General features: G+C 39.5%; 2 protein-coding genes across 13 annotated transcripts in view; both read left to right on the top strand.

The window, feature by feature from the left end:
• Positions 1-6769, top strand: part of LOC100352755 (phospholipid-transporting ATPase ABCA3) — a 183092-nt gene extending 176323 nt beyond the window's left edge. For all 9 annotated transcript variants that reach the window (XM_070064644.1, XM_070064647.1, XM_070064645.1 and 6 more), the window contains 5 exons: positions 1236-1423; positions 1883-2053; positions 2441-2631; positions 6064-6137; positions 6507-6769. In XM_070064644.1, the coding sequence (XP_069920745.1) occupies positions 1236-1423; positions 1883-2053; positions 2441-2631; positions 6064-6137; positions 6507-6632 (750 nt within the window). In that variant the 3' untranslated portion in view covers positions 6633-6769. The remainder of the gene's footprint in view (positions 1-1235; positions 1424-1882; positions 2054-2440; positions 2632-6063; positions 6138-6506) is intronic.
• A 2849-nt stretch (positions 6770-9618) lies between these two features.
• Positions 9619-20151, top strand: part of LOC100353012 (phospholipid-transporting ATPase ABCA3) — a 123510-nt gene continuing 112977 nt past the window's right edge. For 2 of the 4 annotated variants that reach the window (XM_017342510.3, XM_051847877.2), the window contains exon 1: positions 9619-9750. The gene's annotated coding sequence lies outside the window, so the exon portion shown is untranslated. The remainder of the gene's footprint in view (positions 9751-20151) is intronic. The other 2 variants (XM_051847878.2, XM_070064640.1) reach the window with 2 other exon arrangements.

Here is a 20151-nt window from a genome sequence, read left to right as displayed (position 1 = left end):
TTTAGGAACATAGTGATACTTCCCACCCTATCCTCTCTCCAGCCTGCTCTCCCACCTTTCTTCCTCATCCTTCTCCTATTCCCACTCTTAAATTATTTATTTTCAGTTTACTTTACACTCATAAGATTAACCCTATACTACGTAGAGTTCAACAAATAGTACTCTTGCTCAACAGTAGAGACAAGGGCTATAAACAATCATCGATCTCAAAATGTCCATTTCACTCCAATACATTACATTTTTGATACTCTATTAGTTATCACATATTTTTATTTTTTTTAAAGATTTATTTATTTATTTGAAGGCAGAGTTACAGAGAGGCAGAGAGAGAGAGAGAAAGAGAGAGAGGTCTTCTATCCGCTGGTTCACTCCCCAGATGACCACAATGGCTAGAGCTGCGCCATTCTGAAGCCAGGAGCTAGGAGCTTCTTTTCGGGTTTCTCACGCGAGGGCAGGGGCCCAGAGGCTTGGGCCATATTCCACTGACTGCTTTCCCAGGTCACAGCAGAGAGCTGGATCGGAAGTGGAGCAGCTGGGACTGGATCTGGCGTCCATATGGGATGCCAGCACTGCAGGCAGTGGCTTTACCAGCTATGCCACAGTGCCAGTCCCAATTACCATATATTTTAAATATGCAGAGCATTTTGTTATTGTGTTGTAAAAATTTAGAAGGAATTCTCTAATAGTAACCTAACTTTTTGGGGATTTATCAAAGCCTAAATAAGCTGAGGGAAGGGAAATACCGAAATCCAACTCACCTTACTCACTTGGTCCAACCTGAGTGGAAGGGGGGAACTTGATCATTAAATAAACTCAGTCAATGAATATGGTAATGCACATACCTTTTTTTTTGTGAAAAAACTTAAAATTTGGGGCCAGCACTGTAGTGTAATGCTTTTGTAAATAGGTATACTATTTTCATTTTTATATTATTTTTCATTTGTTTCATATATTGACGATGACATTATGATATGAAGATAACTTCATCCTATAGAAATGTATTTATACACATCTTGTAATTCCAGTACATGATAGTAGCCTCCAGCTATATCTAACAATCACTGGAAGATAAGAAGTTTTTTTGTAAAAAGTGTATGGGGATGGAGGAAAACACCCTTGGAACAATGGACTAAAGAATTTTGAGTCCTCAATGTCATCCATGTTTACTATATGCTCTATGTCATCCATATATACTATTAACTTACTGTTAACTTGTTGCTATTCTGTTATTTCAGATAAGGTCAAAAGTTGGTTATTGTCCACAGTTTGATGCCTTGCTGGAATACATGACTGCTCGAGAAATACTGACAATGTATGCTAGGTTGTGGGGGGTACCCGAGAGAAGGATTTCCTATTATGTGAGAAAGTTGTTGGAGTTGCTGAACCTGGAATCCCATGCTGACAAGTTTATCTACACCTACAGGTAAAATATTATACCATAATAGTGTCCTCATTGCAGCCAAGATTGTGGAACCACCCTGTGATACTGCATTCCACTGACAAACAGAGGCAATGATTATGAAATAATATAATGCCCTGCCTGGGTTGAAAAGCCAGCAGTGGAAAAGATGCACTAGTACCACATCTTCCTTTTGAGAGATAAAACTCACAAACCTTGTTCTGTTTGAATTGTAGCTATTGCATTACAAAAGAATACCTCTTCTGATCATTACACATTGTATATGTGCATTGAAATATCATCCTCTATAAATATTTTCAATTGGTATGTGTCACTTAAAATTTTTTAAAGTGCACTTCCACATACCATAAATATGGATGTGAATTATATATATATATTCTATTCATATGATGTATTAAGTTACTGTAATGTTTAGATACATATACTTCTTCCACTTTCTCCTCTCCTTCCTTGACCACCAAGTGGAGGAAACAAACGTAGGTTGAGTACTGCTATTGCCATAATGGGAAAACCCTCAGTGATCTTCCTGGATGAGCCATCAACTGGCATGGACCCAGTAGCCCGACGTCTACTCTGGAATGTAGTGACACAGATCCGTGAAAGTGGCAAAGTTATCATCATAACCTCCCACAGGTGTGGCTCATTGGAATGCTTGATTGTGGGCTAGGGAGAGTTGTAATGACTATGAGGGAGGGAATTATTTGGGTCAGGCAACACTGGACAATAAATTTGCCTGAGTAGGTGAGCTTTTTAGTAATCAAAATAAGTGGAATTGCCAAGAATCTCTGTTGAATTAAATAATCAAGAATGGGGAAAGGGTAGGAATTATAGTTCCTTTGAAGACTTAATCCTCTCCAATTTTGCATTTGAAAATCTCTCCTTTTTTCTACATGTGATGGGCAAATGCAATTTCCCATTTCAAAGACAGTCACAAAATCCTGGATGTTTGAATTACAAAATATCTTCCAGTGGGACAGTTTTAGGCTAACCTTTCTGGTATCTTTTTTTTTTTTTTTCTAGCATGGAGGAATGTGATGCCCTTTGTACCAGGCTGGCCATCATGGTGCGGGGAAAGTTTGTGTGCCTGGGCAGCCCTCAACACCTCAAGAACAAATTTGGCAATATTTACACTGTGAATGTCAAGTTCAAGGCTGATACAAATAAGGATACAATAGATGATTTTAAAGCATTTATTTATGATGTTTTCCCAGGTAAATTAGGCTGGGCTCACTTAGAAGTGTGTTAAATCTTACCATTCTCATTGTCTTTATCTTGCATGTCTTCAATAATTGTTTCCTGTGAGTTATTTATATGTTTTTGACCTTGCATAAAGAGTTTATATTTGGATGTGTATTCCTGTAAACTTATGTCTGGTTATGCTAAGGAGTTTTCCTGAAAACAGAACTACTCACCAGTAACATGAGCTAGTTGGGCAGTTGTATGTTTGCACTATTCATATTACTTATTATCTCAAGTCACAAATTTAAAGCCACAAAGTTTGAGTATAATTTCAATTATTTGAACATACAGTCTGTAATTGTATGCTAGGGTTGCTGTAACAAAATTCCACAAGTGGGGTAGCTTAAATAATATTTATTGTCTTACAGTTCTGGGGCTCAAAGTCCAAGTTCAAAGTGTCAGCAGGTTTTGTTTCTCCTAAGATCTCTCTCCTTGGCTTGAAGACAGCCTCCTTCTTGCTGTGTCCTCATAGGACTTTTACTCTGTATGTACACATCACATCACTTTCCTCATAGGGATTAGAGGCCCATTCTTATGACTTCATTTAAATGTTATAATCTCCTTACAGGCCCCATTTCCAAACAAAATCACATTGTGGGTTACAGCTTCATTCAATGTAAAAAAATTTGGAAGAGATAACATTCAGTCCATAACGAAATCAATAAATCTTAATATACTTTATCTTGTGCTAAAAATGTAACTGGCTTTCTACTGTCTCATCCAGCATATGATTTTGAAAGCAAGAACGAACCACTAAATTTCTTTCTTTGCTTTCAAAACTAGTTCCATTTCTCCATGCTAAGCTCTATGAGTACCTCTCTGCCTACTTGGCTTAGTACAAGAGGCAGGAACTATTTATTGCTGTTCTTTACCTCTCTTTCCTCATCTTAGTATGGATATAGCAAGTATTCTAATAATTCTTGTTTTCATCTCACTTTCCACATTGGTAGCCTGAAAAAAAAATTACAGTAGTTCCTAGTATATTAGGTTAGGAGATGGAATTTCATCTTTCAGGCAATGGAAAAGAATGTGATTATAAGAATGGAGATTGCAAAATAGGCAATAAATGGATAAAAGAAGAAAATGTGTAGGAAAAATAATTACTTCAGTATTGGTCATAGAGATTATAATGTGCCTATGATTTATGCAGATGGACATTATAATCCATGAATAAATGAATATTTACATACACTTTCATTTGGCAAATATTTTTCAAATACTTAATGTATCAGAGTTCTATTTGATGTGGTACCTTAATCCCTACAAAGAGAAGCTATGACCAGAAAACCTCATTTACTGTGTGCCGTCCTAGCAACTTGCTTAGCTTGAAAGAGGGACACAAAACATTATCTGATCCTCAAGGATTTGGACCCACGCACTTTAATGGAAATGCGTTTGAGACACATTCTCAACTATGAGGTGGTGGTTGCCCAATCCTTCCTTTTATTCTTCTTGAACAAATAGCTATTCAAATATAAGAATAAAAAGGGAACTTAACAAAAACCTTTATATAAATATCCATCCTTAAAAAAAGAAAAGAAATAGAGGAGGGCATTGTGGTGCAGTGGGTTATGCTGCCACTTGAGGTACCCACAACCCATATCAGAGTTCTAATTTGAGTGCCAGCTACTACTCTATCTCCCTCTCCCTCTGTGTGCGTGTGTGTTTGTATGTGTGTCTTAAAATAATTTGTGAATATTTTTTAAAAAGAAGGAAATAAATATTACTAACAAAAGGCAGTTGGAATATATGCTTTTAGAAAGACTTATCACAGCCATCAAGAATTTTTAGAACAAATGATTCTATATAATTTCAAGGAAATTTAAGTGACCATTTATGCTTTTTGCAGAAATCACAAACAACATAATTCTATTTCTGCAGAGAAGGTTATATCTCTGAAAAGCACCCCAATAAAATAAATTAGAATGTGTCTATTAGTAGTTAAATGAAAATAATTTATGGAATATTCATATGCCAGATTACTGTGCAAAAAAGAAAATGCATGAATAATAACTGTGTGCAACAACATGAACAAAACTTGCAGGCATAATGCTGAGTCATGAAAATGAAGGAAAGAATAGACACTTGATGATTCCATTCATAAAGTCAAAAGTAGGAGAATTCAAATTATAATTTTAGGAGTTCATATATATATATATATATGGGAATATGAAAAGGAAATTCTCAGGACCAATGTTGTGGTGTTGTGGGTAAAGCCACTGCATGCGATGCTGGCATCCCATATGGGTGCTGGTTTGAGTCCCAGCTACTCCACTTCCAGTCTAGCTCCCTGCTAATGGCCTGGGGAAAGCAACAGAAGATGGTTCAAGTGCTTGGTCCCCTGCACTCACATGGGAGACCAGGAAGAAGATCCTGGCTTCTGGCTTCTGTCTGGCCCAGCCCTAGCCACTGAGACAATTTGTGGAATGAACCAGTAGATGGAATATCTCTGTCTATCCCTCCGTCTCTCTGTAATTCTGCCTTTCAAATAAATAAATAAATAATTTTTTAGAAGAAATGCTCATAACAGCAATGAAGGCATTGGTTATGTTCAGTGTAGGACAGCAGGTGTGAAGTGACACATGAGGATGGCTATCTGGGTTATTATTTGATCTGGATAGGGTGGTTTTCGATGTGTGTTCGTGTTAAATAACTCATTAAGCTCTATGTTTGAAAGATTTTATAATAAAGAGAACTATGTGACTATGAAGATATTATATGTTAATAATAAAAAGGAAAAATCACACACCATAACAAATGTATTTTATAAATATTTTAATCCCAGTTAATTTAGTTTGTAATACTCTATAAATATTAAATGAAAAATGCAAACACATTTGTTTGTTCTAAAACTGAAATAGATACTATGTTCTTCCCTGTCATTCTGCCAATAGAATTTACTTGTAATAGTAGCAAGAACATGTGGCCTGACTTTGATGATTTACAAGTATATGTATGATTTTGTCTTTCATGTGGCATAGAGATGGCATAATCATGAGGAGACCAAGAGAGCTTTGACCTACTCTTCCCCTTCAGACACACTGTACATGCACTTATTCAAATAACCAGGAAGAAAACCCTCCCACTTCATATTCTCAGCACACTGTTTAGGAATAAAGTCTAGTAGTAACATTAGAAAGCCCACATTTTTTACTTGGGGCATGCGAAATGACAAATTTTTGTGTCCTTAATATCCTCCATGAATTCTACATAATAATTATTCCATGGGGTTTACATCTTCTGGAATCATTAACCATGTTGTGTGCACTGAAGAGATTGTTATTCTTTTTTCAGTTCTCTTTCCTTTTGTGTTAGCCCACATAATTAAGTTAATAAAGCAATGTTTTTGGCAATTATAAGTGAAACTTGCAAGATTATTCACCTGTACTATTTTCCTTTCTTAGGTAGTGAATTGAAGCAAGAAGGCCAAGGATTCCTTAATTACTACATTCCCAGCAAGAAAAACAGCTGGGGAAAGGTGATGATTGTAATTGTAACTATGTCCTTCTAACATTGCATATTAAGAGAGCACTAATAATGGAAAGTATTTGGGATTCAGACAGATGCAGAGGCTGCAGGTTTCTTTTCCAATATCCCTAGAACTCAATTGCTTTGATGTCTTCCCCTAAATTCCATTGTTAGTCTACATCCATCAAGAAAATGGGAATAGAGAACTGCATCCTCTTGGCTTCAGTATTTCCTATTCTTTGTTGTCTAGCCCTTCTGTGACTTTTGTCCTCCAAATAAACTTGACATGAGTTAGGGGAAGTGGAGTAAAGACTCATCTGGATTGGAGGCTGGAAAGAAAACTGCATAGTAACTGCAATTTTTGTTGTTGTTCTTTAAGGTGTTTGGTGTGTTGGAGAAAGCTAAAGAGCAATTCAATTTAGAAGATTATTCCATCAGTCAGATAACCCTGGAACAAGTCTTCCTGACCTTTGCTAATCCAGATAAAAGAGCAGATGTTCGTTAAAATATGGTGCCATGAGATTCAGTTGCAGCCAGTGACCCTTATGTCTCATTACACCTCGATGCATAGAGGGACATTGCTGTGTTTGTGTATCTTGGTGTAAATACACTTAAGTAATAAAGATTTTCCCCAAAGAGAAAGTTTGTTCCCTTCTTTGCAAATTTCAGTGGTGGCCTATGCATACAGTGTGTGCAAATCCAAAGACCTTTGGTTAAATTCTTGTTTTCTCTCCTAAAAATATGGGAGCAGCATTTATCAGAGAGGGAAAGAGCACTTGTTCCTGAGTATTCTGAATATTTGATTAGGAACAGCCAGAAATATGTGCTAGCAGAGGCAACAGCCTGTAGAGCAAGAGTGTTCTGTTTTAGCATCTGGTTATGGATAAGAAGCACATAAAGCGTGGAATAAATCTTTCCCAGAAGCATGAGTGCGTGTGCACACACACCAACTTCATACCAGAAAGTCTAAAATCAACTCAAACCAAGATTCTACCTTTGTAAGAGAATTTTTGCCCTGAAAATATTTAGAATCCAAGAACAGAAGGAAACACACTCCTTAAAAATACTGTATTTTCTTTTCTACTCTTATTCCACCTCTGATTTTCATTAAGAAGAAAAGAAAGAGCAAGGAAGTGGAAAGGGAAGAAAACAATGTCTTCTTCTTCATTTTGAATGATTTATTTGAAAGGCAGAGAGGTCTTTCATCTACAATGGCCACAACAGCCTGGGCCAGGCCAAAGCCGGGAACCAAGAACTCAATCCAGATGGGTAACAGGGAGCCAAGTACTTGAGTCTGTTGCTTTCCAGGGTGTACATAGCAGGAATGGGAACAGAACTGAGACTTGAACCCAGGCCTTGCTATAGACAATGCAGGCATCCCACAGGACATCTTAACTGCTGCCCATAAGCAATATGAGAAATCTAACCACTTCTTTAGGATTCATGGTCAGATGATCAGTCAGGATGGGTGCCATTGAATTGCAAAATGAAAATAATCCATGAAGCTGCTCTATTCTGGGATGGCTTGTTCAAAGTCATTTTTAGCCATAATTGGATATCGAGTGACAGAGTGATATCCAAAGTTAGTCTATGTTCTATTGGTGTCAGCTGCAGTGTATCTTTCTTAGGTTTCTATTTCCATACCTGCCATAGATCTCTGGCAACTGATTTCAGAATTTACAAAACGTGTTTCCTTGGGGCCGGTGTTGTGGCACAGCAGGTAAAGCCACAGCCTGCAGTACTGGCATTTCATATGGATGCTGGTTCGCGTCCCAGCTGTTCCACTTCTGATCCAGCTCTCTGCTAAGGTCTGGGAAAGCAGTGGAAGATGGCCCAAGTCCTTGGACCCTTGCACCCATGTGGGAGACCCGGATGAAGCTCCTGGCTCCAGATCAGGAGCTCCAGCTCCAGTCATTGCGGCCACTTGGGAAGTGAACCAGCAGATGAAAGACTTACTTTCTCTCTTTCTCTCTCTGTAACTCTGCCTTTCAAATAAATCTTTTTTTTTTTAAGTGTTTCCTAGGTTGGCTGCCCTTTTTAAATATTTTTTCAATGTTTAAATAAGGTGAACAAATTTCACTTATTTTAGGAACAGAGTGATACTTCCCACCCTACACTCCCCACCCTCCCACCCACCCACACTCCCACCCTCCATCCTCCTTCCTTATTCTTTTAAATTTTTACAATGATATACTTTATTTTATAATCATAAGTTTAACACTTTCCACTAAGTAAAGAGGGAAAAGGAACTAATTTTATTAAGCTGTAACATTGTCTTTATGACAATATAGTCTTTGTTCCCAGATTTTCCAAGAGGGAATTTATAAAGACCTCCCACTTAGCTTTATTAATGACCCTCTTTAAAATTCCTTCACTTTGGTAGTCTCTTTCACAGCCTTCCCTTGTCCCTCATCCCACTTCATCTAACAGAAATTTTAAAAAAAGTCTGTTAACTACTTTCATGTATTGCATCATTTAAAAATCTCATGACCATCTGAAGTAGGTAGGTGCTAATACTGTCTTCACTTCGCATGGGAGGCTCAGAAAGGTTCAGAGATGTGACCAAAGTCACCCGGCAAGTAAGCAGGTATATCCACCAGTGTCCCTACCAGGAGACAGGAAACCATCGAGTAATTTGATTAGGGAACGTTTAAGAATTAGTAAACATGAGACAATAAGGAGGTGAAGAGAACTCTTAAAAAACAAACTTGGAAGAGGGCCCCCCTCCCAAAGGCTGGAATTCAGACCTTGGAGAAGGTGTAGTTATGGCTCACTTGACAATGGGGAAGTTCGCTGGCCCAGGGCCAGAGCTGTTGCACAAGCGAGAAACAAGCTTCAGGATATAAGTTGCCCAGGCTGGAAGAATGGGAACTAGCAGTTTGGGGTCTGGTAAGCAGGAAACATTGCTGTGGGTTACTGGCCGTACAGTCAACCGATGCAGCACCTGCGTCACTCCCTGGTGCTAGCACTTTACAGGAGGGTGAGTGCCACGGAATATTCACACCTTTTGCTGACAGCAGCCAGGTAGGAGTGTGCAAAATCAGGCTACACCTTAACCAAGTGCCCTTGTCCTGCAATGTTCCTCCCGGACACTCTGCTGAGGAAGCTTAACCTCCTGTCAGTTGAGTCCAGCTCCGAAGGGCGCTGAGAGGTAGTGCAGGAATGAATTTGCACCCCTTCAGTTGGAACCCAGAACCTGTGATTCTAATTATTAAGCAACATAGGGCATTGCTAACGGGATGCAGCCGGCCAGAGGAGCACGTATTAAAGACCTTGGGGAGCTTGAGAAATGCAGGGGGATGGAGTCGGGGTAGCGAACGCACGAGAGGGAGGTGGAGGTTCACAAGCGCTGACCTTCCAGGGTCGAAGTCGCAGGCACTGGGGGTGGGTTTGGGGAAGCTGCCTTAAGCGGCGACTGGGGCTCGCAGGCGCACGCGTGGCGTCCAGCCCGAGTCGTTGTCTTCGGTTGCGCGCGCGCGCGCGCGCGTGGCCCAAGCCACAAACCGGCTCGCGGGGCGCCTGCGCGACTGGGCGGTTGGGGAAGGCGTTGGAGGCTGCGCCGAGCGTGGTCGAGCTGCGCCCCTCGGCGGCGGTGGCTGAGGTGGCCGTTGGGAATCCATGAGGTGAGTGTCGCGGCCCTCCTGAGGACTTCCCGCCTCCAGCCCTAGTGGCCCTGCTCCGGCCTCCCGTCTCCGACGTCCTGGAGGCCGAAAGGGCGCCCACTGGACACAAACACGCGACCCTCCCCTCAGCAACTGAACAAACCGGGAGAGACTTGAGGGTTTGAATTACGTCCGCGAAAGTTTTGGAAGCACAGTCAGGCTTGGTTCCAGTCCTGCCATTTCACTGGCTGTGGGGCCCTCCTCTGCGGGGCTCATCTGTGAAATGGGCATAAGGGTCGGGCCCGCCTCAGAGTGGGTGGATGTCCAGTGTGATTGGAAATAACTCGGAAAAATGCTGGGTTCTTGGCCGGCCCTGCCAAAGAGTGTAACTGGGGTGGAGGGGTTGGGACTGTGATGCTTGGTTTTTCTGGAACGTGGTAAATAATAAAGATACGTGGAAATTAATGCTACAGGCAGTTGCGTTTGTCGGAGACTGTTCTCGGGCTCATAGTGATGGTCATGACACCCATTTTGCAGTTTGACTCCGTATTGGAGGTATTAGGGGAAGGAATCAGACAAGAGAAGACAGTAAAACTGTTACTATTTATAGATAGAAATGCTTAATCCTAGAGAATCAATGCTAACACTGTGGGAAATAAGCCCACCTGAAACCCCCTACCCAGCAAAGCATGGACTCGGAAACAGAAAGGGAGGTGTTTGTTGATACCCGCTCTCCAGAGCTGGGTGACCAGAGGCACCTCCCTCAGACATTCGGCTCCTTGCAGAGGTCCCTTGCCCCAGTTTCTCATTGGTTGAGAAACTTGGGAGGTGCGATCTAAACACTTAGTGCCTAAGGCAGGGTGAAGTAGGGGTAACAGGTGTGGGTGTTGCTGGACAGGTCTAAGGGGAAGGGTCAATACATTGTGGTATCCTCGAGGCTTCAGGAACTGAGTCTCAAGAGCAGTGTATACAGGTTACAGAATTGCTGAAAGTTACATAGATAAGTGGTGCATGGTTTGTAAAGCAAGCTCAACATTTGACCTACTTTGGGTTTGTAACCCTCTATCCTGTATGCTATTGAAACCTCATATATCATGGCAACACTAAGAGAAAGCTAAGTCTTTTATCAAAATACACCATGGTCGTTATAAAACCAACACAGACAATAAAAAATCCAAGATGGTGGCAGATGTGAAATTAAAATAACTTTAATATGAACAATAACTTGTTAAAAGATACAAAACAAGAGAATATAACAGCAATGGAAAGACAATATTTGGTAAAAAAAAATCAACAAAGATGTGTAAAATTTATATGAGAAAAAATTCAGAAAGATTTGAATAAATGAAAAAGCATTCCTTGTTCTTGAATAGGATGACCTAATGTTATAAAAATATCATTTTTCTCTCAGTATATGTAACTTTTGTTTCTAAAGTTTATGTGAAAAGATAAACATAAAAGAATAGAACAGTGAAAAATAAGTCAGATGAAGACTAACTCTACCAAATATTAAAGCATACTATAAATTAATCTCTGTATTTAAAAATGTGTGTTCTTAGTACCTAAATTGAAAAACAAGTGAGGGAGTGGGCCTTGTGGCTCAGGGGGTTAATCTGCTTGTGACACTGGCATCCCATATTGGCATGGGTTCAAGTCTCAGCTGCTCCACTTCTTATACAACTCCCTGGTAATGTGCCTGAGAAAGGAGAGAAACAGGAATCCCATTGGGATGAAGCTCCTGGCTTTGCCTGGTCCAGCCTTTGTCGTTGTGCCCATTTGGGGAGTGAACCAGCATGTGGAAGAACTCTTTCTGTGTCTCTCTCTCTGTAACTCTGTTGTTCAAATAAATAAATGAAAATCCTAAAAAAGACAAATGGAACAGAATAGAAAGTTCAGACATAAACCAAAGTGCACGTGAGAAATTTAGTAAATACTTTTGGTAACATCCCCTTTAGTTGACAAGTCACTAGGCAAAAGATGCACTTTTTAATAAATGGTGTTGAAACAAGTAGATAGCAATTTGGAAAAGTGTAAAATGTGAATGAGAAAAATCTCCATTAGTGAAAATCCACCAGCAATATAAGTTTCATAACAAAGTATATTCAAATAAAGTTTTTGTGTGGTAAATGTTAGCACAAGCAAAACCAAAAACAAGTGACAAGCTGGGAGAAAAATAATTTGTGTGGCAAAGGGATGATCTCTTTAATGTACAAAATGCTACAAATACAAGGGGTGAGACTAACCATTGGAAAAATAGGAAGAAAACAGTTGGAAGAAAAATAGTCCTTAAAAGATTCTCAAGTTTGCCACAATAAGAGAAATGCCTTTGAAGTCATTACTAAAGTTCAGACTTACGCAATTTCAGAGGTTTTACAACACACTGCTGGTGAGGCTTTGAGAAGATAACTACATTCCTGTCAAAATTCCAAGATGTAATAGTGTAGAATTTTAGATCCTAGATTAATCAAAGCAATTTTAGGACAAAGCTGGTGGTACTACAAAACTAGATTTCAAGACTTCCTATACACAGTTACAGTGGTTAAAACTATGTGGTATTGGTGAAGAGATAGACATGTAGATCAATGGCAAAGAGAATATAGAAGTAGACCCACAAAAAAATGTGGTCAATTATCTTTCACAAAAATGCCAGAGGAATTCAGTGGGTAAAGGAAAGTCTTTTGAAAAATAGTGCTGGAACAACTGGATTTCCATATGAAAAAAAAAAAAAGTGTTGCCCTCACCTGTTCCAGGTACAAAAATTAACTCAATGGTTATAGACCCAATGAAAAAACTAAAATTATAAAGCTTTTAAAAGAAAACACAGGAGGAAGTCTTTATAGCCTTCTAGTAGGGAGCAATTTCTTAGTACACTCAAAATATGAACCATGAAAGAAAAATATTTTAAAATAAGCAGTTGGATTATGTTTGATAGGGTTCTATTCAGTGTTTTTGTGTTAATTTAGATAGAATTACTGTTGTTTTGGGGGTTGGAGGGGGGCATTCAGCTTAGTGTTTGTTAAATAAACTTCCTAAGGACAAATTGATCATTTCCTTCTATGTTCTAGAAAGTTTAAGCAGTGTGGCAATTATCTGTTATTTTGAGGATTGACAGAATTTCTCTATGAAAACATCTAATGCTTTTATGAGACATTTCTTTATTTCTCTATTGCTATACAATGGTATTTGTGTTTCTTCAGTGAAAATCATTCTGTGTTATACTTCTAAAAGGTTACTTTGGTATATTGTATTCTCCTAAGAGATTTCCCATTCAGGGGCCAGTGTTTGGCACAATGGATTAAGCTGCTGCCTCCAATGCTAGCATCCCATGTGTGCACCAGTTCTAGTTCAAGCTACACCACTTCTGATCCAGCTCCCTGCTAATGCTCCTGGAAAAGCAATATAAGATAGTCCAAGTGCTTAGGCCCCTGCAAACTACATGGGAGACCAAAATGGTGTTCTAGGCTCTTGCTTCAGCCTGGCCCCGCCACAGCTGTTGTTCTGTCTCTATCTCTCCCTGTAACTCTGCCTTCCAAAAAATAAATAAATCTTTAAAAAAAAAAGAAAAATATTTCTCCTTCAATTCTGATTTTTAAATGTTTGTATAGTTACCCAACTAAGTACTCAAGATTTTAAAAAAATCCTCTGCTTCAACAGTTATTCCTTCTTTTTTCTCCTTTATTTTATATATTTTTATATCACCAGCAGCCCTTCTTAAGGTAGTTGTACATTTTGTTGGTTTTGTTTTTTCTTGAAGAATCAGGGTTTTGTTATTTTTTCTGCAGTTCATCTTTTAAAATTAAAAAAAAAAATTGTAGAGAGAGATCTCTCATCTACTGGTGTACTCTCCAAATGTTTGCAACAGTCAAAGCTGGTCCATGCTGAAGCCAGGAGCTCAAAATGCAATAGGGGTCTCCACATGGGTGAAAGAAACCCAACCTCTTGAACCTTTCAGAGTGAACATTAGTAGAAAGTGGAAATCATGAAGTGGACCTGGCTAGGTGTTGAACACAGGCACTCCGACATAGGAAGTCAGCCTCTCAAGCACTTGTTCAATTGCTATACCAAGTGTCTGCCCCTGTCTATTTTTTAACGCTAGAATTTTCTGTTTTTATTATTTTCATTTATTCTTCTTCACTTTTACTTTATTTTTTCTAGTTTATGTGGAATATTTTTGTTAATAGCTTTTATGTCTATTTTTCCTCCAATCATTTTAAATGTATCCTTTATTATCTGATTTTTTTAAGATTTATTTATTTATTTGAAAGAGTTATACAGAGAAGGAGAGATAGAGAGATAGAGAGAGAGAGAGGTCTTCCATCCACTAGTTCACTCCCCAGTTGGCTGCAACGGCCAGAGTTGTGCCGATCTGAAGCCAAGAGCCAGGAGCTTCTTCCAGGTCCCCCACATGGGTGCAGGGGCCCAAAGACTTGGGCCATCTTCCACTGCTTTCCCAGGCCATAGCAGAGAGCTGGATCAAAGGTGGAGCAGCCAGGACTTGAACTGGTGCCCATATGGGATGCCAGCACTGCAGGCAGCAGCTTTACCTGCTATGCCACAGCACCAGCCCCTACCTGATTTTTTTTTTAAACTAGGGTATTATATGGACTCCTACTTATTTTTTGTCAATGTTGATAATTTTAGACTGTTTTTATTCAGTTGTTTTATACTCAGTGTACTTGTGTAGTTATTAATATTTTGTGTTGGTAATAGAGTTTTATGTGTTACTGGAAGCATAGATAGAATTACAGTATATTCATCATAAATTGTAGACTTTAGAAATATGAAATATCCTTTACTTTTAGGCTTGAATTCTACTGAATTTATTGCTTATAGCATTGGGCTGTTATAACAACATTCAAAAAAATAGGTTTTATCATTTTTTTAAGATTTATTTATTTACTTGAAAGAGTTACACAGAGAGAGAAGGAGAGGCAGAGAGAGAGAGAGAGGTCTTCCATCCACTGGTTCACTCTCCAATTGGCTTCAATGGCCGGAGCTGTGCCCATCAGGAGCCAGGAGCTTCTTCTGGATCTCCCACACAGGTGCAAGGCCACAATAGAGAGCTGGATTGGAAGTGGAGCAGCCAGAACACAAACTGGTATCCATATGGGATGACAGCACTGCAGGCGGTGGCCCCAATCATGTTGTTTTAATGAATCATAATTTACATGTAGTAAAATATTCATAGTAAATCTCATCAGTCTTTTGATAAATGCATGTGAAAACAACATTATCATAATCAAAGAAAATCTTCTCATGCCTGGATTGAGGGGTTCTCCAAGATGACCTCCATATTTGAAGATTAGCTGGGACTCACAGTACTCAGCATATAGTTGTACTCACGCCAAGATATGTTACAGTGACATGACTGTATAAAGAAAAAGACACTACTAGCATCTGGAGGAGCCATATGCAGGTCTCTTCTTTATTTAAAAATATTTAACAGACTTGTAAAAATTATACATATTTATGGAGTACTGTGTGATGTTTCAGTATATGTATATGTTGTTTAATGTCCAAATAGGATAAATATATTTATCTCTTCAAACATTCAACATCTCTTTGTAGTGAAAACATCCAAGATTCCATTTTCTAGCTTGTTTTTCATAGCAAAATATGTGGTGCATTAATATTAACCCCTGCATGCAGTAGAACCCCAGAACATCTTACTCCGATCGATGTATAATCTAATTCTGCTAATCAACCTTTCCCCAACTCTCCCTTACCTTTTCCCTTCACAGCCTCTGATAACTAACATTATACTTTAAAATACTATGAGGGCCCCCCCACCCTTTTTAAGACTGTACCATGTGGTACTTGTCTTCTGTGCTTTGCTTATTTCACTCAATGTAGTGACCAATTCCATGTATGTCGCATGTGACAGATTTCATCTTTTTTATTTCTGCGTATTATTCCCTTGTGTGTATGTGTCCACATTTTCTTTATCCATTAATCAGTGAATGGACTCTTGGATTGTTTCCATTTCTTGACTCTCGTAAATAGTGCTGTGTTAAACACAGGAGTGTCGATGTCTGACAGACTAATTTTATTTACCTTGGATATATATGTAGGAGTGGGATTACTGGATCATATGTAATTCTATTTTTAGTTTTTTAAGGCACTTCCATACTGTGTTCCATATTTACAGTCCTACCCACAGTGTTCAAGGATTCCCTTTTTCCCACATCCTCACCAACACTTACCTTCTATTGTCTTTTCCATAATAGTCCATATAACAGGAATGTGGTGCTATCTCAATATAGTTTTGATTTTAATTTCCCCAATCACTAGTAATGTCCACCATTTTATATACCTCTTGGCCCTTTGTATGTCTTCTTTTGAGAAATAATTGTTGCCCATTTTTCATTGGATAATGATTGCAAGACCGCCACAAAACACACCAAACACCAGATTAAGGGAAAGAGTTTATTGGTGGGGGACAGACTGGAGGGAAAGGGCGAGGAAGAAAAAAAAAAAAAAAACAGAGAGGGGAGTGAGTGAGAGAGAGGAAGGAAAGGGAAGGGGAGGAAGGGGAGGAAGGGGAGGGGAGGGGAGAGAAGGGGAAGGGTGGGGAGGGGAAAAAGTGTTCAGGAGCAGGTCCTGTTAAACCTTTGTGGGGGAGGCAGGCAGGGATGTAGGAGCAGTGAATCCCATTAGGGTGGGGGGGTAGAGCTGACACCTGTGATTGGGCCATGTGGTCACCTGGCTTCCGGCAGTGGTGGCGGGGGCTAGAGCCTAGGATGGTGTTCGTGGTGTAGATATCGCCACAGCTAAGACTGCACCATTTTACTAACGACGAAGATGATGATGATGATGATGATGATTATTTGCTGTTGAGTTGAGTTCCTTAAATATTCTAGATACTAACCTCTTTCTGATGTTTAGCTTCCAAATATCTTCTTTCATTCTGTAAGTTGTATCCTTACTCTGTTGATTATTTTCCTTGCTGGGCAGAAGCTCTTTAATTTGATGAGAACCATTTGTCTTTTGCTTTTGTTTTCTGTGCTTTTGGGATCTGATCCAAAAGGTCCTTTTTGTCCTGATGTGCTATTCCTATGTTTTCTTCTAGAAGTTTCAGAGTTTCAGGATTTACATTTAGGCCTATAATCCATTTTGAGTTGATTTCTGTGCATGGTGAAAGATAAGGGTCTAGCTTCATTCTTTTGTATGTGAATATCCACTTTTTCCTAATACCACTTATTGAAAACACTATCCTTTTTGCAAAGCATGTTCTTTATCAAAGTACCTTTATGAAAGATTGGTTGGCTGTTGGTTATTGGTGTACTTCTAGTGTCTCTATTCTATTCCATTGCTCTGTTGGTCTGTTATAATGACAATGACATGCTATTTTAATTACTTTAGCTATGGGGCTTTTTTTTTTATTATTTGACAGGTAGAGTTATAGACAGAGAGAGAGACAGAGAGAAAGGTCTTCCTTCCACTGGTTCACTCCCCAAATGGCTGCTATGGCCGGCGCTGCACCCATCTGAAGCCAGGAGCCAGGTGCTTCTTCCTGGTCTCCCATGCGGGTGCAGCAGCCCAAGCTCTTGGGCCATCCTCCACTGCCTTCCTGGGCCACAGCAGAGAGCTGGACTGGAAGAGGAACAGCCAGGACTAGAACCCAGCGCCCATAAGGGATGCCGACGCTGCAGGTGGAGGATTAACCAAGTAAGCCACAGCGCCAGCCCCTTCTTGCTAGTGTTTTTGAAGATTTTTATATCTATGTTCATCCGGAATACTGGCCTGTAGCTTTCTTTTATTGTTGTGTCCTTATATGGTTTTGGTATCAATATGATGTTTGCCTCATAGAATATATTTTGAATAATTCTATAATAATTTTGAATAATTATTTTTTGAAATAATTTAAGGATTGGAGTTAGTCCTTTTCTAAAATGTTTATTTTTATGTACTTGAAAAGAAGAATGAAAGCGAGAGGGAGAGGGAGAGAGAGAGAGAGAGAGAGAGAGAGAGAGAGAGAAATCTTCCATTCACTGGTTTACTCCCCAAATGCCTCCGACAACCAGAGCTGGGCCAGGCCAAACCTAGGAGCCCAGAACTCCATCTGAGTCTCCCATGTATGTAACAAGGCACTTGAGCTGTATTAACCACCACCTCCCAGGATGCATTAGCAGTAATGCCCAATTGGAAGCTAAGTAGCCAGAACTCAAAAAAATATTCTGATATGGGATGTAGGTGTCTCAAGTAGCAGCTTAACCTGCTGCACCACAATGCCTGCCCCAAGGACTGGTAATAAATCTTTAAATGTTTGATAGGATTCAGCAGTGAAGCCATCTGGTCCTGGAATTTTCTTTGATGGGAGACTTTTTATTGCTGATTCAATTTGCTACTCATTATTTGTTTAGATTTTCTCTCTCTCCATGATTCAACCTTGATAAGGTATATGTGTCTAAGAATTTGTCCCTTTCCTTGAGGTTATTGAGTTTGTAGCCATATAATTGTTCATTGTAATCTATAACCTACTTTGTATTTCTGTGGTGTCAGTCCTAATAAATGCATTTCCATCTTTTAAGATTTACTTATTTATTTGAAAGGCAGAGTTACAGGAAGGTTGGGGGGGCAGAGAGGCAGAGAGAGACAAAGAGAGATCTTCTAGCCATTAGTTCATTCCCCTAGATGGCTGCAACAGCCAGAGCTGAGCTAGGCTAAAGCCAGGATACTGGAACTCCATCTGGGTTTCCCATGTGGCTGGCAAGGACCCAGATATTTAGGCCATCTTCCACTGCTTTCTCAGGCACATTAGCAGGGAGCTAAATGAGAAGCAGAGCAGCTGTGACTCCAACCTGATGATGCCTGCTTCATAAGTGGTGGATTAACCTACTGTGCCATGACACAACCCTTCCATTTTCATCTTGATTTTATGTACTAACTTTTTTTGTCTTTTTTTAATGAGTAAGTATAGGGAAGGTTTTCTCATTTAATTTTTTTTTACAGGCAGAGTGGACAGTGAGAGAGAGAGACAGAGAGAAAGGTCTTCCTTTTGCCATTGGTTCACCCTCCAATGGCCGCCACGGCTGGCGCGCTGTGGGCGGCGCACCGCGCTGATCCGATGGCAGGAGCCGGGTGCTTCTCCTGGTCTCCCATGGGGTGCAGGGCCCAAGCACTTGGCCCATTCTCCACAGCACTCCTGGGCCACAGCAGAGAGCTGGCCTGGAAGAGGGGCAACCGGGACAGAATCCGGTGCCCCGACCGGGACTAGAACCCGGTGTGCCGGCGCCACTAGGTGGAGGATTAGCCTATTGAGCCGCGGCAACGGCCCTCATTTAATTTTTTAAATTTAGTCTTCATGTCATTTATTTGTGCCCTGAATTGTATTATTTCATTCCTTTTAGAAATTTTGGACTTGATTTGTTATTTTTCTGTTTCCTTGAGGTTCAGTGATATGTTGTTTGAGATCTTTCTGCTTTTTTTTGATGCAGGCATTGATTTCTTTAAACTTCCATCTTAGCACTGTTTTTTTTTTTTTTTTATCCTGTAAGTTTTGTTGTTTTGTGTTTCTATTTGCATTAGTTTTTAGCAATTTTAAAATTTCTTTTTGGTTTCTTTATCCATTGATTGTTCAGGAGTAAGTTGCTTGATTTCTTTGTATTTATGTGGTTCCCAAAGTTTTTCCTGTTTTTGATTTCTGGCTTCACTGCATTGTGGTTAGAAAAGATACTCAGTGTGATTTCTAGTCTTTTGAATTTTTTGAGACTAGTTTTGTGACATGCCATCTGATCTATCCTGGAGAATGTTCCATGTACTCTTGAGAGCTCTTGGGAAGAATGTTCTTTAGATATCTATATAGTCAGTTGATCTAGGGTGCAATTTACCACTGCTGTTACTTAGTTAATTTTCTATCTGGATGGTTGGTCCATTTCTGAAAGTGGAGAGTTAAAAATCCCCTCCTGTTATTATATTGGAGTCTATCTCTCCATTTAGGTCTATTAACATTTCCTTTATATATTTGGGTGCTACACCATTGGATGCATATATATTTTTAATTGCTGTTTCTTGCTGGATTGATTTTATAATGACCTTCCTTGTCTTTTTTTCTGCTTTTGATGTAAAATCTATTTTATTTGTAGAAGTATGGAGAAGTATGGCTACGCCTGATTTCTTTGGGGTTACATTTTCATGGACTGTCTTATTCCATCTTTTCACTTTCAACCTATATTTATCCTTAGCAATGAAGTGAGTTCCTTGTAAGCAGCATATAGTTGGGTCTTGTTTTTTGTTTTATCCATGTGGTCACTCTGTATCTTTTAATTGGAGAATTCAGTCCACTTACATATAGGATAGTTATTGATAGATAAGGTCTCACTACTGCCATTTTGATGTTTGTTTTGTATTTTTATTGTGGTTCTTTTTTTTTCTTTTTCCTCCCTTTCTATCTTCATTCATATCACTTATTTGATTTATGTT

Source organism: Oryctolagus cuniculus, chromosome 19 (assembly GCF_964237555.1).
Source record: "Oryctolagus cuniculus chromosome 19, mOryCun1.1, whole genome shotgun sequence".
Classification (NCBI taxonomy): Eukaryota; Metazoa; Chordata; class Mammalia; order Lagomorpha; family Leporidae; genus Oryctolagus; species Oryctolagus cuniculus.
The sequence above is the reverse complement of the archived record's forward strand: the minus strand, read 5'-3'. Positions and strand labels throughout refer to the sequence as shown.